The sequence below is a fragment of the Metarhizium acridum genome, assembly GCF_019434415.1.
Source record: "Metarhizium acridum strain ARSEF 324 chromosome Unknown scaffold_141, whole genome shotgun sequence".
Taxonomy (NCBI): Eukaryota; Fungi; Ascomycota; class Sordariomycetes; order Hypocreales; family Clavicipitaceae; genus Metarhizium; species Metarhizium acridum.
This window is the reverse complement of record NW_027094020.1, coordinates 2,492,084-2,519,537: the sequence shown is the minus strand read 5'-3', so window position 1 is coordinate 2,519,537 and position 27,454 is coordinate 2,492,084. Positions and strand designations below refer to the sequence as shown.

Here is a 27,454-nt window from a genome sequence, read left to right as displayed (position 1 = left end):
AGCAGCTCAGCGAATTAATTGCAGCTGACGCTTTGTCATGGAATCTCATGCACCAGGTCCCGATCGAGACGCCAATTGAGACTGCCAATGAATTTGTTGACAGATTTATGTCGTCTCCTTGCGCACCGGGTGCCTTTTATAAACTATCAGTTTTTAGAATATGACTCTTTACATAAATTATAAAGGGGAGATTAATATCTCTGCTCCACTCTACTCTGTAAAATGCTACTCTGAAGAAAATATGGTACGGATTTATTAGCTCTCTTTTAATATACTTTTAGAGAATAAATTCACAATTAATCCCAAGTAGATTCCAAGGTAATACTTGTCAGGGCTAGGGTTACTGAGGGGGCCAGCCTTTCCTCGGAGGGAACTGATATCTGCTTGAAGGGGACCGATATCTGCGGTGTCTTGCAAATTACAGATATCTTTCCCCATCTCTATGTATGCTTTTGAGAATTAATGTGGAATTGATTCCAAGGTAATTCGAAATAGGGTAAGGGTTATGGTTTAGGGGGCCAGCAGGAACCAATTTCTGCCCCTAGTCTGGGCATATTCGGCGAACAGGTGAGGAGTGCTCCGTACCGTGATGGATAGTCAGGGCCGAGGAATCAGATGGTGGGCTTGTTGAGGTTGAGTAGTTACTCCATGTTGCACTACTCGCCCGGTGGTTCAGAAGCCCCTTGTCATTCTTTTGCTGGTCTGCTTCTTGGCTGTCTTGATGGGCGCGACAAGAGGTGGACTTGAACCCCAGTACGAGTTGGCAATGAGGCCCGGGACGACGGGCTGCCTGCGAAGTAGTTTGCATCCAACACCGGGCGTGAAATACGTGGTTCATATATTCTCGTCCTACCAGACCATTTATGCGCCCTATGCCCGACCGACCCAAATCTGCCATCCAACGCCCTCGTTTCCATGTCCGCTTATCCCACATGCTCCGAAACAAATACAAACTCGTTGCTACACGTAATCGTCCAACACCAGCCCTCTTGTCGTTTTACTGGAACATGCAATGGCTACGTCTTGAGATCCAAAACCCGCCTGAGCACGTCCTCGCTCGCCCTCCACCACCGCGCTCGTTGCTCCAAGTCGTCTGCCACGCCGCCTAGAGCCGCGTCCTTTCTCCTCTGCGCCTCGCGTGCTGCAGCTGAGCTGCTTTGAAGCTTGGCTTCCAATGGTCCGAGCTCGGCTTGCAGGCGCTCTGCTTCCTTTTGCTTCCTGGGCACCTTGGCCTGCAGAGCCTCGAGCTCCCGCGCCAGTTGCTGCTGCTCGGCTCTGCGCCGCTCTACCAAGCCAAGTGTCCTGGCCAGAGGCAGGTTCATGTTGGGGTTGGCACCTGACAATTCCTGCGTTGCTCTTAGCTGCTTGACCCGCGCTTCCAGCTCCTGTGTTTTGGCAGGCAGATCCTGCAATTTCGCCGTGTCGAGCTGGACGGCCTCGTACCGGCGACTGAGTTCTCGCCCTCTACTCTCGAGCTCCGTCACCATGGCCGCCACCTCCTGCTTGAGCGCCTTGAGTTTGGCCTTGGCTTCTGCGTTTTCCTTTTCTAAATCTAGATTCTCCTGCATTGTGACGATTAACGGCGGGTCGCCGACGATTGCGCGGATAAACTTTTCCTTGGTGACTTGCTCGACGTAGGAGAATCGCAGCTTTGCGAACAGCTCGGTGTAGTGGGCTAGGTCCGCTTCGAGGCCGGCTGGGGTAGGGCCATCGAGGAGTGAATTTGATGCATCCGATGCCCGTGGCCGTGAACTTTGCTCTGCAGGATCAGTGATGGTTTCGCTGAGTCTGATGATGGATATCTCTTGTTTTGCCTGCAGGCGCTTCAGAGCCTCGAGGGCTTGTGTCGCGTCGGTAGCCGCCATGGCGAAAGATTGGCCCTGTTTCGGGGATTGTACTGCTTCTCTATTATTTCACAGGCAAGAACTTCATGATTCCTCCTCGTCTGAGTCTCCTCGGTGCTCTGGGGGTTGGACGTTATGGACGTTTGCTTGACGTGTCTGGGGTGAGAATGGTGTTTGAAGTGGAGATGTGTTTACTTTGGCGCCCAAACCGGTTAGTGCGTGTAGCCTTGCTGGCTATCGGACTCGACATCACCGCCCACAGAGTCAATGGCTCCGCGACCGACTCCTCCTCCTCCACTTTCATTTGTCCCATGCGCCGACACTGCTTCGCACTTTCGGGCGGGGTTTGGGCTATTATTCTTGGTCCAATTCTGGTCGATTGTACAAATGTCCAACCATGAACTTCTCACGGATGATTACGTGGCCGGTCTCCTGGCACAGGATGCCAAGGACTGCTCGCTGAAGTACTCGGCGATGGGTATGGAAGCTTTTCGCGACAACAAAAAGTAAATCGGAGTCCGAATCCTCGCCGGTAGCTTCTGATCCTGACATGTACTAGGCCTTCTGCCATGCCCAAACCAAATACGCGATTCCTGCGCCACATCATCAAAGACACAGACACCCACAACAAGGCCCTACTCGCAAAGGAAGCCGCCGAGTCGAAAGCGAGATTAAAAGACCTCGAACACGCCGAGGAAATAAAGAGGAGGAAGACGAACCCCAACGCCAAGGACATACGGAGACGTCAGATGGGCGACATCCATGCTATTCTCGGCGGCAGGACCAGGCGGCGGGGAAACGACGACGATTCGGGCAGATCAACTCGACGTGACAAAGATGACGGCAAGGATCGCCGCGAAAGGAAAACCGGGAACAGAAGCGATGACTTACGCGGACGTGAACATAATGACCGACGCTATGGAAGACTCTCAGAGCGCGACTATACCGATGACGATGCCGAATCTGGAAGCGACGACCGGAAGAGGTCTCGACGCAGCAAACACCATGCGTCATCAGACCAAAATGAAAGTCGGCACAGACATGGCAGGTCACGAAGAGATGGCAGATCCAAGTCACCGAGGCGGCATCGATCATCCTGCTCACCCGACCATCGAAAACGCAGTCGCAGGCAACGCTCGCATCATCGATCAAGGTCACGGGATTCTTCGCGTTCGCGGAGCAAGAAGAAGCCTAGCCCACCACCGGCGCCAGACGAAGATTCAGACCCTTTAGAAGACTTGATAGGACCAGCGCCGCCTCCGAAATTCCGCGGTCGGGGGACAATAGGAGGTGCGGCGGAACTAGACCGTCGGTTTTCAGAGTCGTACGACCCCAGGTTGGACCTGCAGATGGATGAGGACGAGGAGGATGCCTGGGATGATGCACTGGAGTCGTTTAGGGACCGACAGAAACTCAGATTGCACCAACAGCAGCGGATGAAGGACGCCGGCTTCACAGAGGAAGAAATACAGCGAGCCGAGGGGACGGCTGGCAAGACCGGAGAGCATGTCGTTTGGTCAAAGGCCGGGGAAAGGCGGGAATGGGACAAGGGCAAGGGCCTCGGGCTAGATGGTGTCGACGAAGACGACAAGCACCCCCCTACTCTGTTTTCAGAAGACTACTAGGAGAAATCTCTGGGCGGCGTCTTCTCGGTTCTATGTTTCGTTTTGGTTGGGTCGCGTTCGATTAGTTGGCAATCTTGGACAGCAGGCGTTTTGAGCACGGGTAATGAGACGGCGTGCTAGTAATGGCGGGTTACCATTTCTGCATTTGCGCAAACTGTAGTGGTTACAAGAGTGATGGCTCCATGTTTTTCTCCCGTGAACGACGCAACATATGTCCGCGCCGATCCGTTTATTCGTGTATGGAATGTGAAGTGCGGCATCCGAGCAACCCATGTCTACGAAATAGAGATTCCAAGCGGCCCGGGAGAAGTCCCTGCTGCAACACGACGAGCAAAAATGACCGCCCTACCGCGTAGGGTGCTGTCTGGCTCTATCCTGCATTAGGCCGGCGTATATTTTCGGGAACTGTAGATTGCCTCGCAGATTGTGCAAAAGAGGCAAGCATTCAAGGCTTGCGTACGGCTAATATATTTTGTTACCTAATATAATACTTGTTTTATTATTCATATAAGAAAAGAGACAAAAAATAATTAAATTAGGTTAAAAATAAAAGAAAACCCAAAAAACTTAAACTATTAGTGAACCCCGCGTATTACTCTCTTCCTTGAACGTACAAAAAGTTGGTGGTCGCCAGAATTCCTGTCTCGGCGCGAGGGCACTCCATCACAAGCGCAACTATCTGCGAGGACTGGCACGTTGTCGAATCGAGGAGATTTGGGAGGCTAGTGATTGTAATTCGCCAACGTTTATACGCACTCCATGGACCTCGGCGGCCAAATTATGTCGAGCATAATTAAAAGTTCATGCCAGAGACGGTTTTTTTATGGACAATCTACTGGTTTGGCCAGACCCCGCTTGCACCATTCGTCGTAACATACACGAGCTTCGCTGCGGACAATAGTCTCGAATACGCTGCTTGCCTTGCTGACATGGTAGCAGCCAGTGTCGATACTCTCGGTTGGATATTGCCACGATGAAGTTTTTGGCTCGGTGGAAATCATTTACTGCGAGCGTCGTTGGGACTGGACAGTTGGTGTAGGCCTGTTTTCCGACTGCTGACGAATGTGCAGATATCTTGTGCTTACGACGGGCACGTTTCTCCACGGAAGCCTTGTCAACATGGTTGTTACTTGCTACTTCTCACAGGGCACCACGTCCAAGGATTCGATGACTTCAATTTCATGTGTTCGGCCTCAGCATGCAGATATATTTTTCCAAACGTGAGTGAAAGTTGTAAGGAAACTGAAAGACACGGAAATGGTGCATAGGAGAGATGGCTGCTGGAAATGGATTCTTACAGCCACAAACAAAACAGGCCATGTTCTTCGGCCAGCGACGCACGATGCTAAGCTATAGCACCGGATAGCGCAGGATCTATGCAACGTGGTGGTGCAGGTGGGCAATTTAGGAAATTGTCTCCAAGAAAATGTATTGTCCCGAGTACAGAAAGAGCAAAAGAAGGCATGGAAACAGGAAGAAGGCCAGACTGCCAAGCGGGGCGAACCTCACAGGAGCATCACGAGGATGAGAGGGCTCAGAGGACCAGATGCATGGCGCCACGGTCTTTGTACGCATGCCATGGTTGGAGGTTGGCCGAAGGTGTGTGGAGGACAAGAGACGTGTCGATTTTATGAATGCATTGTGTGATGGATGTGTGCAGCTTGCATCACTCAATTGCTCGAATAGTCTAGAGTGGCAGTAGTTGGCGACAAGATTGTCCAAAGGTTGGCATGTACATGCGGATTTTGAGGGAAACCAGCAGGGAGTTTGAAATGTCGCCGTTTAGGTGTACTAGAGCCCGGTCGATGGTTCAAAAACAGGCCATGTGAATGTGAGTGCTCAGGACTCAGTCGATGCAGGGTCTTCCAATGTTGGCCCCTCAGGTGGTCTGGTGACGTCGTTGAGGAGGGGAGATGGTTGGATGCACATGTCTTGATGGTTTCAAACACGGATCAATTGACTTTATGATGATGCAAAGTCAGTACTCGGTACGTGCGTTAAAATGTTCAAAGCGTCGACCAGCGAGGCGCTGGTTGGTACAAACTTGGGACGGATGCATTGGGTCTGAAATGCCAACATTCCATGGTTCCAATTTCACACACGAGATTGGCTTTTGTCAGTGCCGACTTGACGACTTTGGGTAGAGCAGAAGCAGGGCAAAGGGTAGACGTGATGACGTGGAAAATATAGTGAAAAATTGAAAATGAAAAGTAAATACCATTTGATCTGTTCTCGCGCGATGATGGATGGAAGTCAGGATGGCGCAGCTTATTTTGGACAAATGACAACTTACAAGCCTCGCATGTGCGAGCTTCGAATAGCTTCTAGCTTGAAAGGTTAAATGCCAACTCTGGTTCAACACGGCAGTGCAGTGGTGGTTGGGTGGGACCGTTGGCCAAGTGACATCCGGAGGCCTTCTGAGCGCCAGACCATGTGGGCAACGGGCTGATTCGCTGGAGCTTGGAGCATCCATAGCACCTCGGTGGGTATGGTGGCCGACTTGAACCTGAGCTGGCACTTGGCGTCGTGTCAACGTCAGTCTGGTCGATTGGTCGTCTGGAACCAGAAGCAGTTTGATCTGGACTGTCTCAACTTGTGGCGCTCGCTTTGGCCGCCCAACCGCCCAAGGGCCGCGCGGGGGAGGTCCTGCAAATGTATCAAATGTACGGAGTACGGAGTGCATCAAATGCAGCGTGCCCCTCCAGATGTCATGCCGGGCATCCACCCACAGGCTGCCGGCACCACCACTCACGGCCACTCACGGCCACTCAACGACCTCCAGACCTCGCAAGTGCTCGACTTGACACGCTCCAACGCCATGCGCCCGTCACACCACTCCTGCTTGACCCTCACCTCGCCTTCATCGCCTCACCTCGTCCTGGTGTTCAAAGGCATCCCTTCACCGTCTCCTTGAGCGTTTTGATCCATTTTGTTTCCTCCTTCTTTCCCCCTTGCCATACCAAGCATTCGCTTCACCTCCCATTGCATCTTTTGTTGGCTCCTCTAGCCCCCGATCCAACGGTCCATTCGCACTGCACTTGCCGCCCTCAAGCTGCGCCCCCGCGACCCTCGCAGCTCGCAGATGAACGGCGTCACTGGCTGACGGCATCGTCGTCGACTGGACGCCGGACGAGACGACGACCACAATTACCATTTCAAATCCTACTCTCCAAGTCTTCCATTCTATCCAACTATTTCTCGCCCTCATCTCCTCCAGATATACACGAGTACACCGGTTCCATTTGAGGCCCAGCAACCGACAACATGCGTACGCCACGGGTGGTCATACTCGTCCTCTTCCTCGCTGCGTCTCTCTTCATCGTATTCCGTGCTTTGACAGCCACCCGAACCACCGTAGTCGCTTCGTATCCGCCTGCTCCTCGAACGTCGTCAAAGTCGGTATTCGGCTTCATGTATTACAACACGCCGTTTTCTCTATTCCCTCCCAACGCCGCTATTAGCTTGACCGATGACAATAGCACATCTTTTGCCGCCCGGCCCGCAGCTTTCGGTCCCAAGCTGGCTTCCTCGGGCCTAAGTGGTCAGCTCTGGGTCGGCAGCGGTTTCGGAGAGGATGGCCTGGACACGGATGGAGAGCTCGGCTGTAGTGATTTGCCTGGCTGGGGCAGCTCGAATACCAGAGCGTCTCTGAAGAACTCCTTTAAAGTCGGGTCGACGAGACTCCCTTCAGCCAAGCCCAAAGTGCCCAAAAAGGGAGGCACACTGCTTGACCACGATAATCGCGAAGCCACTGCCAAGGGCAAAGCACAGGCGAAAAGTCCCAAGAACGACAACACGGATAATTACCTGACTGAGGAGGTGGCCGGTACTCCTTCTCGCCGGGATAGCTCCGTCGGCTCGTCTGGACATGCCGATATACAATCTATTCAGGAAGCTGCAGAAATCGAGGGAAAGATTGTTCTGCTCAAGCGTGGAGGATGCGGCTTCTTGGAGAAGGTTATGTGGGCGCAGCGCAGAGGAGCAATCGCCGTCATTGTTGGCGATAACCAAAAGGGCGGTCCCTTGATTCAAATGTTTGCCCACGGTGAAGACGTCGACAATGTCACTGTGCCTTCGGTTTTCACTGCAAGGACAACTGCCCAGCTTCTTTCTTCACTGACACAACCCGGAAGCTTTATTGAAGATACCCTCGACGACAACGGGAACCCTGTTCTCAAGGTCCAGCAGACGCCTGCTGCCACACACAAAAAACAAGCCCTCGCAAAGCCAAGGGCTGCTGCTGCTGCTGCAAAAGGCCCCAATGGGTCAAAGGCAAAGAGATCGGCCGAGGCGAAACGAACCAAATCTGCTGCTGAGAGTGGCAAGGGCCTCGGGGGAATCTTCAGCTGGGGCACCACAACTCGCGCAGTGGATTCTGAGAGCCGCCCTCCAAGGAGCGGACGCCTGGACTGGGTCTTGGTTGATGATTTCAACGATGAGAAGGACAGGCTGATTAGCGATACCATGGGCAAAGCGAAGAGGCCCACGCCCAATGAAGATGACTTCGTTATTGGTGTGCATGATTGGAGAGACCCTGATCTCGTCGGCACTGCGGAACAGAAGAACACAGCTGAAAAGAAGCCCGCCAAGAGCGCTGGGTCGGGCAAATCCAAAGAGGGAGGAGATGTCAGCACTGCCTCGGCGCCAAAACTTGCTGAATTAGACGCTAAGCACCATGGCCTCATGTCAAAGCTATTTGGGGGTGATGCCAGTGATGGCTCAAAATCTGTCATACCGTCCGTTGATGAGAATGAGGATTCTCCGACCATCCCACCACCACACGATGGCCCACAACCACATGAAGGTTTATGGGTGACGATCACCCCGACGAGCAGCGCAAGCCCTTTCTTCGATACCCTGCTGGTGCTCGTTATCAGCCCTCTCGTAACACTGACCGTTGTCTATGCGCTCCTCATTCTCCGAGCTAGGATTTCGCAGGAGACGATGGAGAGCGCCAAAGTCCGTGGTTGATCAACTTCCCGTGCGAACTTACCATACCGTTGCTTCGTCCTCACCCAGTCTATCTCCCAGATTACCATCTCCTTCAAGTGCCACGCCTACCACTCCTTTGCTGCAACACAGCCCTTCGCGATCACGCCCCCGATCGAGGACCACCACGGGAGTAATGGAAAGCGAGAATCTCCTCTCAGCCAGCGCTGCTGTTCCAGCACCGCAACCTCCTCGGACAAGTCGTCGGACCGAGTTTGAAAAGGGTGCAGGAGGTTTTTCAGCAGAATGGCGCAAGTACATGGGGCGGCAGGTTGAGTGTGTTGTGTGTCTCGAGGAATATGTGGACGGCGTTAGCAGGGTCATGAGTTTGCCTTGCGGTCACGAATTCCACGCCGATTGCATGTAAGTTTCAAGCGCGCTCTTCCTTATTATGAACCCATTCATTAACCCCACGACAGCACCCCTTGGCTGACTACGCGGCGACGAACGTGCCCTATTTGCAAGGGCGATGTGGTTCGGTCATTGGCGCGCGGCAAAGGAAATGGCCCGCGATACGACGCCTACCGAGAGGACAGCGACGACGACGAGGATGATGAGGATGAAGCCGAGGCGTCCGGCTCTGGTTCAGCAGACAGGCAGTCTGATTTGGAACAAGGTATCTCATCATCAGAATCAAGAGACGCGCCACAACGACCGGATAGAGAGGGGGGTTGGCTAGGCATTTTGTCCAATAGCTTCAATAGCAGGACGCGACCCCATCCCCGATCACCCTCGCCAGAGGATCGAAGTCGTTAGAATTTTGTCTATGTCGAACTTGCATCGGAGGCACTGCATAACCCAGCCCTCGACATTTTTTGCTTCCCTTTTTCTTTCTTGGCGTCTGGCATATCAAGGACAGGGAAATAGGTGGATTTAATACTCGTCGTTTGCTTTTTCTCTACTAGCGAGTACAATTTTCTGTTTGGGGAACGACCGTATTCAGGACAAGCTATGGCAGGCTTGCGCCCTTTATGGCAACGATTTACTTTTTTGGCTTGTGTATAGGAATTCCTGCCTTCTGCCACGCAGGTGGCGTCTGCAGAGGTGTTTAGCAACTGTATAGCATGGCTGTGCGGGGAGCACACCGTAGTACTTGGCGGATAGTGTGGTGCATTATACCCACCCTCGTGTGAAGGGAAACTTCTATGTTTATGGAGGTGATGAATGAGAAGTACGAATTACCATGATGTTTTGCGGTTTCTGGAATCGTGGTGAACAGTGAAAGGATTGGCTGTATACCAACGCTTGTGTGCAATCATTGGTTCTGATGCGGCACAAGATGATGACTCGCTTTGTTTAAGCAAGTTTGGGTAATGGGCTGTTGTTTTGGAGGTATCATCTATTTTCAACTGGTAATTCTAATATATTAACCCGCAAGTCTCCTAAATGTAGCCCTTGAGAATAGCAGCCTCGGCATTGAGTATGGACGAGCCGGCGGCGCCGATAACGGCTACGAGAACGGTTAGTCAAAAACTTGCTGTGCCAACAAAAAAACAAAAAAAAAAAACAAAAAGCTTACTATTATGGCTCAAGGCTGTAAACTTGAGGTCGAAAATGCCGCTCTCGTCCTCGCGCACTCGGCCCACGCTCACGGTATACCCGTTGCCCAAGTCCCGATCCAGTCTCGGCTGCGGACGGTCCGCCTCGTCAAACACCCAGATGGCAGGGCTCGGGGCCGAGGGGCACCCCAAGGTCTGCGCCTCGGAGACGTAGTCGCGCAGCGCGGCCTTGCACTCCTCTGCCGCGGGGGCGGGCCGGCGCTCGAACTTGAGGCTGACGCACGCCGTGTGGCCGTCCATGACGGGGACGCGGTTGCACGTCGCCGACACGCGGAGCCCTTGCTGCTCGACAAAGGCGGACCGCGAGCCGTCGATGTGGCCCAGGATCTTGCGCGCCTCCGTCTCGAGCTTGTCCTCCTCGCCGCTGATGAAGGGCACCACGTTGTCCATGATGTCCATGGACGACACGCCGGGGTAGCCCGCGCCCGAGACGGCCTGCATCGTGACGATGGAGACGGTCGTGATGGGGCCAAAGGCGGCCTGGAGCGCGGCGAAGGGTCCCACGAGCCCGATGACGGCGCAGTTGGAGTTGCACACCAGGAAGCCCCGTTGGAGCTTGTTGGTGCGCCGCTGGTGCGGGATGAGGTCGAGGTGCGAGAGGTTGACGGTCGGCACGACGAGCGGGACGAGCGGGTCGCGGCGGTGGTTTTTGGCGTTGGAGAAGATTGGGATCTCGGACTGGAGGAACTCTTGCTCTTTGGGGGAGGGCGGTGTTTGTGTTAGCTGGTCTCGGGGGAGGTGAATTTTGGGTTGATTTTTTTTTGGTTCGTACCGATTTCACCGGCGACGTCCGAGTCCAGGCCTGAAAAGACAACGTCGCAGTCCTGGAATTCGCTGGCCTTGCATTCGCGGACAATCATGTTTGCGGTTTCGCTGCTCATGGGGGAGGCTTGCTTCCATCGCACGGCGTCTTTGTACTTCTTGCCCGCGGAGCGGGAGGATGCCCCGACGGCGTGGAGCTTGAGCGTCGGGTGGTTGGCGAGGAGGAGGATAAAGCGCTGGCCCACGGAGCCTGTGGCTCCAAGGACGCCTGTGGTTGTTAGCTGGGTGGCTCTGAAGTGTTGAGTGGTGAGATGGGATGAGATATCAGCTCTGGCGGGAGGAGGAAGCGGGGCGCCATATTGAGACCGAATCAGGGCGTACCGCATTTCTTTGTCGGCGGTTGTGTGGCCATGCTTGCTGGTTCTCCTTTGGACAAGAATTAATTGTCAATGGGGGAGGGGGGGAAGAAAGATTATGCCGGGAGGAATATGATGTGGTTTCTCGTGAGTCAAGACGAGGGACGTGGATGATGCCCGTTGTTGCTGCGACTTTTTGATGGAGCCCCGCTGTTCTCATGCCCCCGCCATCGGAGGTGGCTTTTGCTCCTCCTCTGCTCAGGTGGGCGGATGGTCGTCTCGAGACATGGTTCTTTTCCAAGCAGCGAAGATGCATTTTTTTTTTGACCGCTTGTGCAACCGGGATGTGTTTTTATGCAGGTTTCAATGGTATCGGAATCAAACTATCTTCCTTTCTCCTACCCAGCAAGAGCTGGTCATGCTCCCATGTCTACTCAATCTTTCCATATCCAATTATGTACACGGTACGCCTAGTGATGCAGATTATTCCCACCCATATTGCTGAAAGTACTTGACAATTGGCAAAAAAAAAAGTTGTCAAAAGACACTGACGAGACTTTAAACACGTGACGACGGACTGTCCGTCAGGCCAAGGATAGCCTGCGGGCATTGTCGCCGTAAATGCGAAACTGCACAAAGATGGTCGAGTCCTCAACCATGGTGCCCAGAGAGCCCAGAAGCCAGGGCAGCGTATTGAGCAGGTAGTCCTTGTTCTGGGAGTACGAAATAAGGCTCAGCCCGTACGTCAGATTTCCAGTAATGGAGAGCAAAAAGAACAGTAGTGACAGGCCTGCATGCAGTGTTAGTCCCGTGACCGGATACCGTGTGTGCTATGTTACAATGACGGCATTGGCTCACCCTCGCAGGACTTTTCCTGGTAGTTTTTGAAAATCTGAGGCAATCTCGCGCTTTCAATTCTCTTAGCATCGCACCAATTCCTGTCGTCTTGTCGCATCTTCTTACCAGAGATAAAACAGCGCGCTGACATAGCCCAGAGCCAGTCCAAACCTTGCCTTGAAATCATCTTCTGTGGAGGGATCTGACACCCCACCGTCGGGGATGCCGTTGTCGCCATCCCAAATGCCGGCCTTGTAGGAGATGAACCACCCTGCAAATCCAATCACGTAAATGGCGGCCAGCCCAAGCAGGTTGTTCAACCAAGGTCGTCGCTCTACCGTCTCGTCCTGGCCAGTCACCACCTTTCGGATTGGCTCGAGGGCAGACTCTCTGTGCGTATCGTGACGGATCAGCGAACCCGGGAGGTCGGTCGAGCTTCGTCGGCGCCGTCCTAGGAGAGGAGAGTCCTCAGATGCTGCAGCGGACAAGTAAGCTCTGTCTTGTAAAGCTCGGTGGGCAGCGGCGCGTTGCTGAGCGGCTTTTGCTTTGTAATAGCCAGTCTGTGCGATGAGGATGGCGTCAAGGAAGCAAAAGTACACGGCCAGTGCAATGGCGCTCGGGGCCAGCTTGGTAAAGAGGGCTCCTGTCAGGCGGGAATGATTAGACAATGTCCTTTTTTTTTTCCCTTTTGCGTGTATCTAGACTTTTGTGCAGAGCACCGTGACGCTGTGTCCCGAGCAGAGGATAGGAGCCAAAACGTCTGGAGATCAATCACGCGAGGCTATGCTGCAGCACAGCAAGCCTTATCAGTGCGACGCAAAATTCCAATTTGACTTGCCTACGAGATTGGACACATCGCCCAAGAGCCAGACGACCAAAAACGCCATGCTCAGTCCCTCGGCGCTCTTTGCCTTGTAATTGGCAATCAACTGGGGAAGCTGTCGGGGCAAACAAGTCAGTGACCTCCTCGTTCGGGGGGGGGGGGGGGGGGCGGGAGAAAGCACAGGCGGTCGAGAAACGACGATAGGCTTTACTCACCAAGAGACAAATCCATGCTGTCAAGCTAATACTTCCGAAAATTCCAGAGAGCGCTTGGCCCCAGGACATGGAGGCTCCCATGGCGACAAAAGCCGAGGGAGCGATGGAAACCATATCACAAACTGGTGCTCTCTAATGGCGTCGAGTGTCTCCGCGCAAGTTGGACCAGGACGGAAAGTTTGAAAAGACAGAAAGCGGGAGGCAGACACGAGAATGAAGGGTGCAAAACGTGGCGGCGAAGCAGACGACAAATGGTCTAAGCTTAGTGCTGTTTGTGTTGGCGGCACTGTATCTTGGCTCACGAGGTCAAAAGGCAGAACTGGCGGTTGTAGATATCTGGGGAATTCGGGTCTCGGGGAAGAGGCAGCACTTGTTGATTGAGCCCATCCACCACCAAGAAACAAGTCTGGTTTAAGCCTTTTCATGCCCACTTGAGCAGGTACTCATGTACTCACTACAGAGTCAGCCGGATGGCTCTTATCGCTGGATCTGGGGGAAGTTGATGAATATAGCGACGCTGATTGGCTGACCCTGCTATCGGTGTCGTCCGGCTTCGGGCGTGTGACGCACCATGGTGCAGCCCAGTGCGTGTGGCTGCTAAAACAGTGGAGCAGTGTTGGACAATAGTACTACTACCAGCACTTGAGAGCTCGGCCGGGCCATCGCTACACAGCTGCAACGTGGGCACGCACATACACATAGGCCGACTCGGTCGTGGTGATAAGGATGGCTGCCGGGTTTTGTTTTCCTTTGACAGTGTTATCTCGACAGGTTCCTCGGTGCAACTGGTGCGTCCCGCCAGCCATGTTCTGCAGTATGACATGCCCCTGCAGGTGCAGCATGCCACTGTCCAACCCGCCCCTCATGGGCGCGTCTTCGGGCACGGTCAAATGTGTTGCTGATGGTGCTATTGCCTTGCGTAGGGTGGGTTTCCATGCACCCAAACACCGACAGACTCTGTAGCCCTGCTGACGGTTTACATGGCTTGGGGCGACATCCAACAGCCAACAGGTGTCGGGTCAGTTTTTAGTCTCCTCTCCAAATGTCAGCACAGGCGCAGGACTCCGATTCAGAGCACATGTGGCTTAGGATGGCTGATGGCTCCCGCGTGGCACAGGACCACCTGACTAGTAATACCTGGGTGAGCAGTACCAGACTGGACCCTTATTACCTTTAACGCGCTACGCGAAGATACCTCAAGCACTAGGTACGGTGGCCGCAGCCAACATCCTACGACCTGGTCTGAAAACTTTCAAGCTGCAAATACGGAGTATAGAATCACCACAATACGGCACATACGACTTGGAATGTCTAAATGGAACGCTCCTTCCGTGGGCGTCGCCAGCAAATGTGCAAATAGCGTCAATGCATGCTTCGTGAATCGTGGGCGACCCAGATGACCAATGCCATGTTTGTACTCCGTCCGGAGTACTTTATTTGCTGTACCCAGGTCTCAGGGCTGCATGCAATAAATATATTGCAACGCCGTTTCACCTGGCATGCCGCCATCGCATTGATTCGCCCTCATGTACTCTGTCCACGTCTGTCTGCCTCATCGCTCTGCCAACCCATCGCAACTGCCGCCTTAAACCTGGTTGGGTCAACAGGCAGGGTCACTTGGGCGGCGGCCCAGACTCAACTGAGTGCTAGTGTGCACGCGCTGCACCAGACTTGACACTTTGACGCGTCAAGCTGGGCTCTCTCGGGCTCGCCTCTGTCCCAGTAACGCATTTGGAATATAATAAGTTATTGTCCCTGGTACTGGTGCTTTTTGCCGCTGCCTTTTGAGATTCATCAAAGCATCCATATCATCATGAAGCCGTCGGTTGCCGCTTTAGCGTTGGGTCTTGCATCGGTGCCTGGCACTGTTGGCTGGGGATGTACGTTCCGACATCAATGATTGAACAACCGCGGACGGGGCAAGTCTCGCAGATTGCGCCGCCTTCAAAAGCTAACAGTTGAAATTTACAGCCTTGGGTCACATAACCACCGCCTATCTCGCCGGTCATTTTGTCGCCAACACGACAGAGGCCTTCTTCAAGGACTTGTTGCGTAGCCAGGATGACGACTACATGGCCAAGGTCGCTTCGTGGGCTGATTCCATCCGCTACACGAAATGGGGCCGCTTCACAAAGAACTTCCATTTCATCGACGCACACGACGACCCGCCTCGGTCGTGCAATGTCGATTTCGACCGAGACTGCAAAGAGGACGGCTGTGTGATTAGCGCCTTGGCCAACTACACCAAACAGTCTCTGGACTCATCTCTACCCGCGTGGCGCCTGCGCCCAGGCCGCCAAGTTTGTCATTCACTTTGTCGGCGATTTGCATCAGCCGCTGCACAATGAGGACGTGGCTCTTGGCGGAAACCGCATTCATGTGTTGTGGGATGGCAAAAGCTTCAACCTCCATCATGTCTGGGATACCTCTATCGCTGAGAAGTGGATTGGCGGCATGCACGGCAAGCCATATCCCCTCGCCGAGAAATGGGCCAACCAGCTTGCCGGCGAAATCAACGACGGCAAGTTTGCTGCTGAGAAGGGGGCGTGGACGAAAGATCTCAACTTTACCGATGCCATCGGGACGGCCATGGCTTGGTCTAGGGAAGCAAACGCCTTCGTCTGCACTCACGGTATGTGGTGACCTCGGAGACCAAATATTGCTAGCAGTCAGAATTAACGTGTCAAATAGTTCTTCCAGAAGGCCCCGAGGCTATTGTAGGTCAGGAGCTTGGTGGCGATTACTTCAACAAGGCTGGTCCGGTCATTGAGAGGCAGGTTGCCCGTGCCGGCTTTCGAATGGCGGCCTGGCTTGACAACATTGCCGACGGGTTCGATGCCGGGCCGATGGAGGAACCGGTATCATTAGAATTGTAGAATAGACGAGTAGACAGTTTGACAAAAACAGACAAAGACATATCATCTGTCGTCCGAGACTCGGATACAATTCCGGCCTGATTTCCTCCTGTTCAAGTGCCATCCGGTTTCGCCTACGGCCGCTAGGTTCAAGTTGGCCGTCTCAAGTTTGGCAATCCGGCAAAAAGGCGCAAAGGAGCATCTGTCAGCACCGCATTCCCAGAGTCTCTAGGCAAAAAACAAAGTGCTCCCATTTATGACGTCGACAGATGGTTCGTTTTCTACGCTGGCCACGCTCGTGCTCTCGAACATATACATGGGCCGGCAAACTTTGGCCTAGATGGTGCCACAACGACCACTTGGGACGAACAATGCTACAAGAGACATAGGGCCTTGTTCCCATGGTGCATCCCTACTAATGCCGCACTCATCATAGTCCCAAAACCTGCGGCCAGAACTGTTACAAGTCCAAGATGGCTGCAAGTATGGTCCTGTTTCAAAATTGCCACTCCTTGATTCATCCGGATCTGTTACACTGTGGAGGGGGGTATACCAAAGGAAATAGTAAGATCCGGTAATACCCAATTTGAATTCTATTGACAAATCAAATCCCAATGGGCCATGGTCTCGTGAGGTTCATCCGTCAGATTTGGTGTCGGCCAGGGTATCAGGGCGAAGCTGTGGCGGCCCAACATAAGCAAGTGTGCAGGCCTCGCGTGCCAGTTTGAGCCATCATATACCAATACCAACTGACATGTTATGAGGGAATACGCTTGAAATTTCTCTGAGCGGTCGGCGCTGTCGATAGCAGAGTTGGCCAAATGTAGGGATTTTGAATACCTCTCGTAAAAACTCCCAAACAGACGATCACGTCCGGCATAATCCAGTGCCGGAAGGTTCGCAGGTGGGCCTTTAAACAAAAAAGAAGAAGAGAAACGGAAGAAGAAAGGAGATAAAGTTGCATTGAGACGAGATGGTATAGAAGAATTTGTCGTGCCCAATTGGCAGCTGAATGCGACAACCCGGTAGTTCCATCTGATGTCCTGTGACGTTGCCACTAGCACTTGACTACTCCGTCAGCATGGGGAAGGAAACTGACGATCTTACATCCCGCATCGAATAGGACCCATTAAAACTTCTACTACTGTAGAACGCCAGGGGCGATTTCCTCCGGAAGGCCATCGCTTCAAAAGTTGGTCATGGGGGAGGTGTGTATTGTAAGAGGCAAGAGGCAGCAGGCCTCCCATGGTGACGGATCGCATGAACTCGATCAACTCTGCAACAAAATCCGGACAATCAACCGAAAAACAAACAGTAGATTAAAGTAAAACCAAACTTTTTTACAAAAAAAAAAAGGAAAAAAAAAAAAAGTACATGCAAGTTTCATTGCTAGGTTCACGCCAACGGCGAGTGTCAAGTCCAAGCGTTGAGCCGTTCATCTGCAGTTGCTCTTCATGATTTCGGCCTCATCCAGTCTGGACTCGGAAAACGGGAAAGCGGCAGGCAGCTGTGGCGGAATGCAGAGCCGACGGCTTTTGGTAGCTTGTTCGATGGCCAGGTGGTGTGACGACCTAACAGCCTGGAGAGCTTGCCGCTGGCCACTGAAAGCAACGTCGAGCGTGGTCACGATGCACTGGCCGTCTTGTTCGAGGTTGTGATTCAAGGAGATGATGAGGCGAAACGTGCACTGCCTTGGAGTTCGATCCGAAGAGTAACTGGCGTGTCGTCATTGCTCATACCGAGTCCTGGTTGGCTCGGCAAGCGCCCCGCCATGGCAACCGTGACAAGGGGCCGTCGACAGGCTTGAGACAACCAGAGCCGCAAACTCTCTTCCAACTCCAGCTCCTTCTTGGAGCCCTCACCCATTTTCCGACGTCTTTGGCTTGACTAGCCCTGCGTCAACATCACGCACTTAGTGTGTCGACCAGGGCGCCACAATGGGATGCGAAGTTTTCACACTCACTCACAGCTGCAGACTGCGAAGGGATGCAGTCTCCCGAGTCGACTTGATGGGAGGCAATTGTCTTCGCTCTCTCGTCCCAACGGCGTTGACAAGATGACTTTTTTTTATCACCAACAATCAATATCCAACTTGCTACCTAGCTAGCCTGACAATCCACCTCTTTTTTTTATGTCTGCTTTCTTGGGGCCCCTGCTCATTTGTCATTTCTCATTTGGTGTTTGTCTCGTCTTGTTCTGCCGGATGCTAAGACGACGCATGTCAGACGGCAACGTTTCCCAAACGCGGAGGCTCAGGTACACTGGCAATCCTTCTTTCCCGCTCCCTGAGTTTGAGCCCGCTGTGTGATCATCTCTTCCTCTGCAAACCTGCTCTCTCTTCAAGCTTAACGAGTACAGTACTCCATCGCTCACCCCCTTCCCTCCCTCCACCCCCCCAAAATGGCTAACCGTTTGATCTCCGTATCTGTGGGCGTGGTATGCAATGAAGCTGTCTGATGAATATTGCTCATAATTTTTTTCCGAGCCGTTATTTCCCCTACACGAACCCAATTTCGAGGACCCTCCCTGCCCCAGGCCGGCTATCCTTCTCTTGCTGCGGCCCCTGTCCTACCTAGATACTTATAATACAGGTCTTGGCGTCCGCAAGAGTATTTGGCCCCATTACCTCCTCGTCTTTATTGTGTTTGGTCTTTTCTTTCCTCTCTCCTCATTCTTTTCTCATCCAAACTTTTACCGCTCCTTTGGTAACTCGCCGGCCGTGTACCTCTGTTTGCGGCGAGTGACTGTGTACTGTATCCATTCGTTCCTTGCACTTCTCACGTACTCTCCTTTATTATTCCAACTTACTCATACTGGTCTGGAACCATTTATTCTTCTATTTCATATTTACATGCAAGGAAATACAACATACTGTGAGGGGCTTCTTCGTCGATAACAAACCAACATCAGAATCATGCATATCAAGACTTTAGTCATTGCCCTCATGGGCGTGTGTGCCGCTGTGCAAGCCGCCGAGATTGGACGCAGATCTCCCTTTTCTCAGGCCCTGGAGCGACGTCAGCGGGGCGGAAATGGAAATGGCGGCCAGGGCAATCGTGGTGGCCAGAACAATGGCGCCGGCGGCAATCGAGGTGGCAACAACAACAACGGCGGCAACAACGGCGGAGGCGGTAATGCTCGAACACTAAGCGCAAATGTCGTTCAGGAAGGCTCTCAGTTCGATGGCAACAATCCCGGAGCTGCTGGTCAGGCTACCTCACTAACGTAAGCTCTTCTCAGGGTATGATGACCAGGTTGCGAATATAAAGTCTAATACGAGTTACAGTTCCAACAACAACTTCATCAACTTCTGCCAGGGCCAGACCTTGACCAACGGCAAGCAGATCAGCGCTGGTTCTTGCAATGGAATTCGTAAGTTGGCAACGAGATGACCTCTGCGGAAGTGCTCTTTGTCTAATGTTTTCGTAGCCATGGGTCAGATTCCAGCTACACGAAATATGGTTTCTAGCGTTTTTGTCAACCCCAAGAACGGTGACAACATCCCGGCCAATAGGGACTTTAAGATTCAGGTTCAGATGCTGAACTTCAATCCTGGTACCTTTACCAATGCCACATCTACATACTACTCTGCTCCCCAGCAGCTTGATTCACAGGGCAACATCATTGGTCACACTCACGTCACTGTCCAAGACACCGGCCGAGGCCAGAACCCCACGAGACCTCTCGATCCCACCAAGTTTGCCTTCTTCAAGGGTATCAATGATGCTGGTAATGGACAGGGACTCCTGTCTGCCGATGTGACTGGTGGGCTTCCTGCCGGAAACTACCGCGTGTGCAGCATGTCAGCTTCCTCTAATCATCAACCTGTGCTGATGCCTGTTGCCCAGCGTGGTGCTCAGGACGACTGTGTTCGTTTCACTGTTTCCGGCGGCGGCAACGGGGGCAATCGTGGACAGGGCGGACAGGGCGGACAGGGCGGACAAGGCGGTACGAACAATGCCCAGCGTCCTGGTGGACAGGGCAATAACCGTGGACAGGGCGGACAAGGAGGACAGGGCGGCAATAACCGTGGACAGGCTGGACAAGGAGGACAGGGCGGCAATAACCGTGGACAGGCTGGACAAGGAGGACAGGCCGGTAATAACCGTGGACAGGCCGGACAAAGAGGACAGGGCGGCAATAACCGTGGGCAGGGCGGACTAGGCGGAACAAACAATGCCCAGCGTCCTGGCGGCCAGAGAGGACAGGGCAATGGTGTACAGCAAGGCCAATTTTTCTAGGGGCTCTGGCTCCGATGCTGGCAGCCGCCGAGGTGGCGCTTCCCCAAATAATGCCCAAGGTGGCGTCTGCCCTCCTGATATTCTAGGACACCGGTGACAAGAATGAACCTTTTTGAGTTAATGGGGATACGTTAATGGCAGGAGCCTAGGTCGTTCAGCAAGTCTGCGGCCAACAGCTCAACGTCTGCGTGGGCGCTTTGAAAAGGGGACCATTACCGATGGCGGAGCGACTGATTGTGATGGCCAGTTCGATGCTTACACAACAGAGCTAGCGGGCAGATGGAGCGTCAGTTCTTCAGCCTACTGACCATCCAAAACGAACATTCTTATGCCTTTTTCATTATTTTTTTTTTTGTTCGATTTTCTTGCGCCACTAGTTCACACAAAAAACTGCGAGGCTAGCATGCAAATACCCTCTTACTATTGCCTATTATTCGACCTGAGGCTAACCATATCTGTCCGCCATCTATCCTATTGACTACGGCTACAGAATGAGTCGGCTTACGAAAACCCGCGATTCTCTCTCTGGCTGTTTTCATAGCTGTAATAAGTCCTGAAGTTCAGATGGGAGGCCACGATTTTGCGGGCTGGGCAGGAGATGCTGCTGATGGCTGGGAGAAAATTTTGTTGAAGCTTGAACTTGTTGGACTACTATAGATGTCCTTGGGGGCAGACAGCTTACAGAAGCTGGTCTTTAACTTGGCAATGGCTAGGGAGAATAGGTGGGTTGCCATCGGTGCAGTGTACAGCTACGTCGCTTGCCGGACGAGATCAGATCATGATGGGGATACGATCCCCCCTTGTACTCGCTGCTCTAATTTTTTGGAATTTCATGAATATTTTTCTCTTTTACGTGATGTTTTACCTCGCCTCCCTCGCCGCCTCGGTCCTGGTTACCATGACTTGGGCCGGAAAGCCCAGTCTGGCATGCCCAGGTGCATGATTGTGACAATGTTCCCCGACAGATGATCAAACGAAATCCCACGTAGGCTTTGTCGTTGGCGCTAGTCAACTGACCTTGCTTCTGCGCAATCCGAGACGGTACGGGGCCAATTCGACGACACCAGTGTCAGAACCCCAGCAGTACATGCCTGCAAATGCCGAAGTGGCAGGTTGTTGTTGCGGCGAGGGCGCGGGTTGTTTCCGGCCATGTCCGTAATAAGGGTCCTGGCTCCCCTTTTTGAGGAATGGTGAATAGTAGTATGTGGTGACGATGGGTGGTGGTTGGAATGGTGGGACGAGAATATTCGGAATGCCGTCAGGTACATCTTGCGAGAGAAAAGTACAGTGTATCCATTCTGATGAAATCTGTAAATTGTATATTTCCTCTTCTCATCGTGCGCGCGGCACCGGTTTGGCAGCGCGGTGAACATAAACCGTGTTACTTGGTCTACAAGGCGCGTTTGACAAGTGGGAATATTATCGTGGCGAGACGGCTTTGGTAATGTTGTTTGAGAATGGGTTTAAGCCGGGTGTGCGGGTTGGGAAGTTGGTTTTGGGCTGGATGGCCTTGTTTGTGGTGGATCTTGTGCATGACTGAGCGATAGTGTGTGTGTGCTTGAGTCGTAGACGTGAGATATTTGGGACTGGAGGGAGTACGTTGTGGACTTGTGAACAGATGACGCTGTTTTGGGTCCGGATATAATATATCATGTATGTATCCATGCTGTTGAGCTTTTCTGTTTGTTCGACTTGTCCAAATGGTAAGTGATGCAAGCACTACATTGGGTAGGGCCGGTAAAGATACACAATGTGGCTGGCGGTATATACATCTCCCTAGATTTATATGTATGCAGCTACCTAGGTCTGTACTTGCTATGCCTCGATATTGGTTTCTGGTGGGCTCAAGCAACCATGACGCTACCTGAGACGGCTGGGAAAGTAGGCCTTGGCCGGCTGGACTTTTCGGGCATTCACGTCGCAGATGAGTGCCGGAATCACGACGCGGGTTCCCGTAGTGAGCACCAGTCGCTGTATAGCATACGCGCTGGTGCTAGCTGGACGTCAGGCGGGTGAAGATATCCTGCAGGGAGCCTGGACGTGGGCTGAATCGATGTAGTATCAAGAGGTTGGTCGATGCACATGTGTAGAGTAATCCTCGGCCGAGTTGGTTGCTCCGGCCTACCATTTGTGGTATATGCAACCGCGCCGGTGTTTGGCACCATCTCTACTACAGTTGGGAATGGTGTGCATTGCTTCACACGGGGATCTTGCTGCCAGAATCCAAGCTGTAAAGGATTTTTGGTACCGTTACTCCGTACCAATAAGGCCATTGACAAGCTGTCATGCCAGTGTCTTTGCTGTTGGCAAGTTTTGTCCATCCGTGGGTTTGACACCTGTGACGTGGTACCCGTAAAGTCGTCAACGTTGGGTCTGGTACTTTTCCAGTCAATTGGGGCGAGAGTCTGCAGCTAAGCCGTCAATTGAAAGGATTTTGTGGGAGTGACGATGCACGCCCTGTGCTTATTCCCGACCGTCTTTTGCCAAGACGATCAGCAAGAACCTTTAATGCGCAGGATTCTTTTTTCCTAGAGTTTCCGCAATACGATGCCCAGTGTTGGATCGGGCTGACGTCAAAAGTCGAAAATGCCCAAGCCGCCACTGCCGCCGATGCGGGTGGCGCCACTCGACTTTGGTCATGCTGTCAGCCTTGGAAGTTAAGTTGCATGGCCTGCTGATTCGTCGTATATACGATCGGTCCCGGACCAGCCACTCTGCAAACCATCATGCAGGTCTGCATGGAGTTGCACAGCAGAGGCTCGCTCTCGAAAGAGCGTGCAGACGGAAATGCCTCACATTCTGCAGTGGCATTCTAAAAATGTCACATTCTACCCAGGGTCGTGTATCCGCTTCTTCTCTGCAACAGCGTTGAAGGATCGGAGACTGGTCAACTTGTGGCATGATACACCACCCCCTTGCCGAGGCTCATGCAAGCCACAGCGGGAACGGCCCTCTGGATGGGTTGCAAGCGGTGGATCTAATCAATCACATCTCCTCCTCGGTGCAAGACGACTCGTTGCGGCCCTGGCAAGAGTTGGGTTCCCAACTTCCCACCGTCGATTCGCCAAAGCAAACATGTGCACGTCGGTCGCCACGAACACGTCTAGGGATGGCGAAAATGCGCACAAGAGACGAGCCAGGGAAGATGGCTGCGGATACGGGATCCACACGCCCAAGGATTTGTGGTTTGCGTCGGCATGCCTACCCTGACGATGACGGCGTTGGGCTCCGTTGAAGACGGCCGCCATTACGTAGTTGGAGATACAAAAACACTTGAAGACTCGAGATTTTAAAAAAAAAACCCATTGTAGGTACCACTCTTTACTCTGCGCCTCACTCAAGCTCACTTGACAGCTACGACAGACGCCAAACACCACGACAACAAAGACGACAAAAGTGAGTACAAGTCCCCTCCATGGAGCGTCTACTGCAAGACAGGCAATGAATGCTAAAACTGCGAATAAAGAATCAGAATGCCGGCGACAACTTCAGCGTCTTCGTCGAAACAGGCCCGGCAAGGCTCGACGTCGCGGTCCACGTCGCCGCTCACATCAGTCGAGCAGCAGCACCAAGTGTCGCATTGCCAACCCTCGAAATCATATTCTGCCGGCTCGTCGACGAATTCGACCAGCAAACATGTCGTGTGGCGTCGCAACACCATGTCGACCCCGTACGGCAGGCCGCATACTGCGCTGCGGTAAAAGGACCGTCGTGTATAGCCTTGTTTCTGGGGTGTATATTGGATTTTTTGCTTTGGTTTCTGGGTGTTTCTCGAATTACTCTGCCCCGCTGTTTTTTCCACATGTCGCCAAGCACGGATATCATGAACGTTTTGTGTCGCAGATAGTTCAAGCTGGCATGGGGCGGGCGTTGCTTCTGCCTCTCACCTGCCTCTCGCCTTTGGGAATATCGGGCACAAGGAACCACTTTCGTTGAATTGTCTTTACCGAGACTTGTCGCGCCTAGCAGAGGGAGGAGCATGGAGGGTCCTTGTCGCGGTGAAAGAAGTCCCGTTTGCTGTCTGCCAAGTGTGAATTTCGCCAGTGACAGCGGTTCGGATATACGCCGAATCTGAATCAACTTGGCATGTTGTTGTATTCCTTGGGTTTCTTCCAAGTTTCGTAAGGAGCGTGATGCCGAAATCGGGGACACAGTTGCTGAAAACAGACTCGAACATCAAATAAGCTCCGCCTTACGGAGAAGACGACAACATCTGGTATGGGGGCTATCTAGCCTTGAGTCTTGTACATCAGCACCAACCAACTCATTGGCTTCTCATTCTAAACAAGATTTATCATGGTGGTTTTCTTATAGATTCAAAAGAGAAAAAAAATGAGTCGCTGGCCAAGTTGGCAATCCTCTTGGCCCCCATCTTATAGACGACCGTCTCCGGTTGGGCACACGGCCAGCCCAATCCCACGGCATGACTCACCTGGCGGAAAGCTTATGCTCGACCAAGATTGAAGCTGTGTAGCTTTTAGACCAATATCACGTACTGAGTTGGTCTGTTGAGACGAAATGAATCGAGTGTGGCTGGCGGGAATTGAGGACATCACAAGGAGGGTTTCCAGCCCGTTTTTGAAATGGACCACCATTGAGTTAAATAGACGTAGCTGCCGCCAAGGATATCAACTGATCTGAAGACATTGTCTTTATTTGGAATTGTAATAAAAAAAAATTTAAGTATCCGGCTCTTTGGCTCTGGTCGACAGCATGAATGCCGCCAACCACCAACCCATACCGTCTGCCCAAGATCCCGGTGTGGTTGAGCAAGTACACGATAGCTCAGCGGCAGTCCTGCACCCGTCACCCCCAATCCCTCTCTGGACGTCACGTCTACATAAAGGCCGTCGAGCCCAGCGGCGTCAGGACCAACTTTGAAGGCAGTCAGAAGTACATGGGGACGGCATGCGGGCCGTCGTCAAGCAGGCTCTCGGTGCAGACGCCGGGATCGAGCCTGTTGCCATTGCCGAGGCTCTGTTCAAGGTTCGCGGCCCGCAGAGACCCAGGATCCCGCTTCAATTGGCGTTGGGCCATGTTGCTCTGAGGCCGAGGCTCGTCTTCAGACTTTGGAGACGTACAAGGACCTGGGAACCGTTCAATCACGACGGGTCAGTTGAAGCCTGCCCAGTTGGGCTTTGGCAGCGCGTAAATCGATGGATGCACCATCTTGAGCATCCCCCATAGATATGTTTACTTGCGCTCCTTCAGCTGGCGCATGGCGCTCTTGTCTCCTATCCGTATTCTGACCCGCAGCCACCGGTGTTGCAGGCCGTGACGATGCTTTCCAAAGGACAAGTGATGGCCGCTGTAGACCCTCGGCTGAGAAGAATCTTGTACCTAGGTTATTACTTGACACTGTGTCCGGCCATGACGGACGGCAGGGCGCGAAGTCCACGGCACAAGTGCTTGTCATTTTGAAACACGGTCAAAGACAGATGACTGTCGAAACCCACGACGTGGCCAAGTCGGTCTCTGTCACTGACGGTGAGAATAAAAACGAGAAAACCCCCAGTATCAATTCCATTAAATGGCAATGCCTCCCGCTATGCTACTTTGTTGTCGTTCCGAGTCGGAGGTGGTATCGAAGCGCTCAACGCTATACGTAAATCACACGTCCCGTCATCTTCCCCCTCTCAACGATATTACATGCTCCTTTCTGTTCCGCTACCTGCGCGTGTTCCATTTCACAAACGATTCGTCCTAGTTACGCTTGGGACTTGACGGCAGCCCGCCGTCAGCGCTCAAAGTCACTCAGCAGTTGCGGCAAAGATACATACCCGCATCCTTGAGGCGTAACTTGGCCAAAGAAACAATCACCCCCCATTCTGGGCACGATTTGATCGTCCCTGATCGGGGTAATGACGATGCCGGCGCTGACAATCGAAGCGGCAACGCCGAGGACAAGAGCGAGGGAGGTCTTCATTTTTGGTCTGATTATGTAGGATTGGGTATTCACGGCCGGCGAGAAAACGATGAATGCAGGTCTACAAAGGAGAATGGTGGATTCTTGTTTCTACATTAGGAATTGAGAAGTAAAGACGCGAGGCAAAGAGAGAGAAGAAGGGGGAGGGAAGCAGAAGTGGGTTTCTGTAACGGGGCCGCGTCGCAGGGGCGTTCTCGAGGTTTCAGGATGGAGCCGCCATTATTTCTGCGGTGGAGGTGGGACGCCGCGATCATCTCGGGCGGTGCCTGAGCGCCGTTGGTGTCCAAAAGTATAAATCCGGGCCAACGGGCGAGAAGCTGCCGCTGGCCAAGGGATGAGGGTGCTGGTGTCGACACTCGGGGCCATGGGGGGACATTTGGCGCCGCTATCGAACCATGGTCGCTTCCCATGCCAAGCGGGCTGTCATCCCACCTTGACCTAATACGCATATGCGCCGAGAGACGGTGATTCTATTTGGTTCCAATTTCCCATGAAGCTCAACATGTGCCATGCTCGTGCTATGCTCTCGCCTGATCGTACAATCCCTACGCTGTCCCTCCCATCACCATCGTACTCTTCACTTTTTTGCCACTGTGTGTTGCCACCACAATCTCCGACCTCTTCCATCAAGCAGCCCGCCGCCAATATTTCTCCGCCGCTTAGGAGAGTTATGAGGCTGGAATGGGCGCAGGAGCCTCGGTACTAGATCCACCGGCGGCGTTGCGGCTGGGCGGAAGGAAAAGCGGCATGTAGGTGACGCCAAGGGCCATGACTACCAAACGCCATTAGCTTGCATGTCCTGCATGTTCGTTGCGGAAGGGGAGAAACAAGGATAGCTGTGTATTCGTACCGGACATGAGGACCGAGAAGATGCCGGGCGTGCTCGAGTTCTTGGTCGCCTCCTCACTCTCACCCAGCCAATTCTGGATGGTGAAGACGACAGCCGCCCTGTTCCAGCATCATCAGCTACATTGCTCCCGAATCTAATTTTTTCTCATGTTCGTGTCAACCGTGGTATCCTGTCGTAGAGACACATGCAGAGATTCGCAGCCATTGCCCGCAATGGAGAGAGCTGTGACCTTGCAAAACCTCGCAACGCCCTCCCCGTCAGACCCATGCTTCGTTTGGCCCGCGTTACATACCATCCGATGTATCTGTTCCGTGTAAACATGGCAGCCATGGGCAGCGTGGAGGAGATTGTCGACGAAAAGTCGGCCTTGTCGCTCGAGGCGGCGGGCGCCTGATAGGGGACGACTATTGGAGAATTCGCCACGTTAGCAACGGATTGTCGTTTGCGCCCGCCCAACGGGGGGGTGCCAATTGTCGGTTTCGGACATGGAATTCAGGCGCGTAGCAGAGGGGAGTTAACATACTCAGGTCCGGTCGTCGCATGTCCTTGCTTGACACCATGATTGCTCGCTG

At 53.0% G+C, this 27,454-nt stretch overlaps 11 protein-coding genes across 13 annotated transcripts; 7 read left to right on the top strand and 4 right to left on the bottom strand.

Annotated features, from left to right (window-relative positions):
* Positions 1-338: 338 nt before the first annotated feature.
* On the bottom strand, positions 339-1,983 carry J3458_009415 (uncharacterized protein). Its single transcript, XM_007808992.2, has one exon. The coding sequence runs from the start codon at positions 1,863-1,865 to the stop codon at positions 1,017-1,019; it is 849 nt and encodes a 282-aa protein (XP_007807183.1). The 5' UTR covers positions 1,866-1,983; the 3' UTR covers positions 339-1,016.
* A 163-nt stretch (positions 1,984-2,146) lies between these two features.
* J3458_009414 (uncharacterized protein) lies at positions 2,147-5,704 on the top strand. Its single transcript, XM_007808993.2, has 2 exons — positions 2,147-2,350; positions 2,404-5,704. The coding sequence occupies exons 1-2, from the start codon at positions 2,232-2,234 to the stop codon at positions 3,467-3,469; spliced, it is 1,185 nt and encodes a 394-aa protein (XP_007807184.2). The 5' UTR covers positions 2,147-2,231; the 3' UTR covers positions 3,470-5,704.
* A 1,029-nt stretch (positions 5,705-6,733) lies between these two features.
* Positions 6,734-8,440, top strand: J3458_009413 (uncharacterized protein; the record flags this gene model as incomplete). Its single annotated transcript, XM_066119772.1, has 1 exon — positions 6,734-8,440. One exon carries the CDS (start codon positions 6,734-6,736, stop codon positions 8,438-8,440), a length of 1,707 nt encoding a protein of 568 aa, XP_065975568.1.
* A 154-nt stretch (positions 8,441-8,594) lies between these two features.
* Positions 8,595-9,214, top strand: J3458_009412 (uncharacterized protein; the record flags this gene model as incomplete). The annotated part of the gene is made up of 2 exons (XM_007808994.2): positions 8,595-8,821; positions 8,878-9,214. 2 exons carry the CDS (start codon positions 8,595-8,597, stop codon positions 9,212-9,214), a joined length of 564 nt encoding a protein of 187 aa, XP_007807185.2.
* A 564-nt stretch (positions 9,215-9,778) lies between these two features.
* On the bottom strand, positions 9,779-11,797 carry HOM2 (aspartate-semialdehyde dehydrogenase). Of its 2 annotated transcripts, XM_066119770.1 has the most exons (4): positions 11,161-11,797; positions 10,790-11,047; positions 9,978-10,712; positions 9,779-9,908 (listed from the first exon to the last, which is right to left on the bottom strand). In XM_066119770.1, exons 1-4 carry the CDS (start codon positions 11,189-11,191, stop codon positions 9,841-9,843), a joined length of 1,092 nt encoding a protein of 363 aa, XP_065975566.1. In that variant the 5' UTR covers positions 11,192-11,797; the 3' UTR covers positions 9,779-9,840. The 2 variants fall into 2 exon arrangements, with proteins under 2 accessions (XP_065975566.1, XP_065975567.1); XM_066119771.1 differs by having other exon boundaries at positions 10,790-11,301.
* Positions 11,305-13,392, bottom strand: J3458_009410 (uncharacterized protein). Of its 2 annotated transcripts, XM_066119768.1 has the most exons (5): positions 13,011-13,392; positions 12,811-12,910; positions 12,099-12,615; positions 11,994-12,043; positions 11,698-11,925 (listed from the first exon to the last, which is right to left on the bottom strand). In XM_066119768.1, the coding sequence occupies exons 1-5, from the start codon at positions 13,122-13,124 to the stop codon at positions 11,720-11,722; spliced, it is 987 nt and encodes a 328-aa protein (XP_065975564.1). In that variant the 5' UTR covers positions 13,125-13,392; the 3' UTR covers positions 11,698-11,719. The 2 variants fall into 2 exon arrangements, with proteins under 2 accessions (XP_065975565.1, XP_065975564.1); XM_066119769.1 differs by having other exon boundaries at positions 11,305-12,615.
* Positions 13,393-14,823: 1,431 nt separating this feature from the next.
* Positions 14,824-15,358, top strand: J3458_009409 (uncharacterized protein; the record flags this gene model as incomplete). The annotated part of the gene is made up of 2 exons (XM_007808997.2): positions 14,824-14,890; positions 14,982-15,358. 2 exons carry the CDS (start codon positions 14,824-14,826, stop codon positions 15,356-15,358), a joined length of 444 nt encoding a protein of 147 aa, XP_007807188.2.
* A 106-nt stretch (positions 15,359-15,464) lies between these two features.
* J3458_009408 (uncharacterized protein) lies at positions 15,465-15,886 on the top strand (the record flags this gene model as incomplete). The annotated part of the gene is made up of 2 exons (XM_066119767.1): positions 15,465-15,642; positions 15,702-15,886. 2 exons carry the CDS (start codon positions 15,465-15,467, stop codon positions 15,884-15,886), a joined length of 363 nt encoding a protein of 120 aa, XP_065975563.1.
* A 2,893-nt stretch (positions 15,887-18,779) lies between these two features.
* On the top strand, positions 18,780-20,106 carry J3458_009407 (uncharacterized protein; the record flags this gene model as incomplete). The annotated part of the gene is made up of 3 exons (XM_007808998.2): positions 18,780-19,090; positions 19,152-19,237; positions 19,295-20,106. The coding sequence occupies 3 exons, from the start codon at positions 18,780-18,782 to the stop codon at positions 20,104-20,106; spliced, it is 1,209 nt and encodes a 402-aa protein (XP_007807189.2).
* A 657-nt stretch (positions 20,107-20,763) lies between these two features.
* Positions 20,764-21,075, top strand: J3458_009406 (uncharacterized protein; the record flags this gene model as incomplete). Its single annotated transcript, XM_066119766.1, has 1 exon — positions 20,764-21,075. The coding sequence occupies one exon, from the start codon at positions 20,764-20,766 to the stop codon at positions 21,073-21,075; it is 312 nt and encodes a 103-aa protein (XP_065975562.1).
* Positions 21,076-26,700: 5,625 nt separating this feature from the next.
* On the bottom strand, positions 26,701-27,442 carry J3458_009405 (uncharacterized protein; the record flags this gene model as incomplete). Its single annotated transcript, XM_007809000.2, has 4 exons — positions 26,701-26,804; positions 26,883-26,980; positions 27,175-27,286; positions 27,406-27,442. 4 exons carry the CDS (start codon positions 27,440-27,442, stop codon positions 26,701-26,703), a joined length of 351 nt encoding a protein of 116 aa, XP_007807191.2.
* Positions 27,443-27,454: the final 12 nt, after the last annotated feature.

Excerpts from the sequence above, each read along its gene's own strand:
- J3458_009415 (XM_007808992.2), bottom strand. The coding sequence starts at position 1,865 with ATGGCGGCTACCGACGCGACACAAGCCCTCGAGGCTCTGAAGCGCCTG.
- J3458_009414 (XM_007808993.2), top strand. The coding sequence starts at position 2,232 with ATGTCCAACCATGAACTTCTCACGGATGATTACGTGGCCGGTCTCCTG. Across the intron at positions 2,351-2,403 it reads GCTTTTCGCGACAACAAAAA|GCCTTCTGCCATGCCCAAAC; the intron begins GTAAATCGGAGT and ends GACATGTACTAG.
- HOM2 (XM_066119771.1), bottom strand. The coding sequence starts at position 11,165 with ATGCGGTACGCCCTGATTCGGTCTCAATATGGCGCCCCGCTTCCTCCT. Across the intron at positions 10,713-10,789 it reads GGACGTCGCCGGTGAAATCG|AGCAAGAGTTCCTCCAGTCC; the intron begins GTACGAACCAAA and ends CCTCCCCCAAAG. Across the intron at positions 9,909-9,977 it reads TACAGCCTTGAGCCATAATA|CCGTTATCGGCGCCGCCGGC; the intron begins GTAAGCTTTTTG and ends CCGTTCTCGTAG.
- J3458_009410 (XM_066119768.1), bottom strand. The coding sequence starts at position 13,124 with ATGGTTTCCATCGCTCCCTCGGCTTTTGTCGCCATGGGAGCCTCCATG. Across the intron at positions 12,616-12,810 it reads CGATGTGTCCAATCTCGTAG|GAGCCCTCTTTACCAAGCTG; the intron begins GCAAGTCAAATT and ends CCCGCCTGACAG. Across the intron at positions 12,044-12,098 it reads AGCGCGCTGTTTTATCTCTG|CGCGAGATTGCCTCAGATTT; the intron begins GTAAGAAGATGC and ends GAGAATTGAAAG.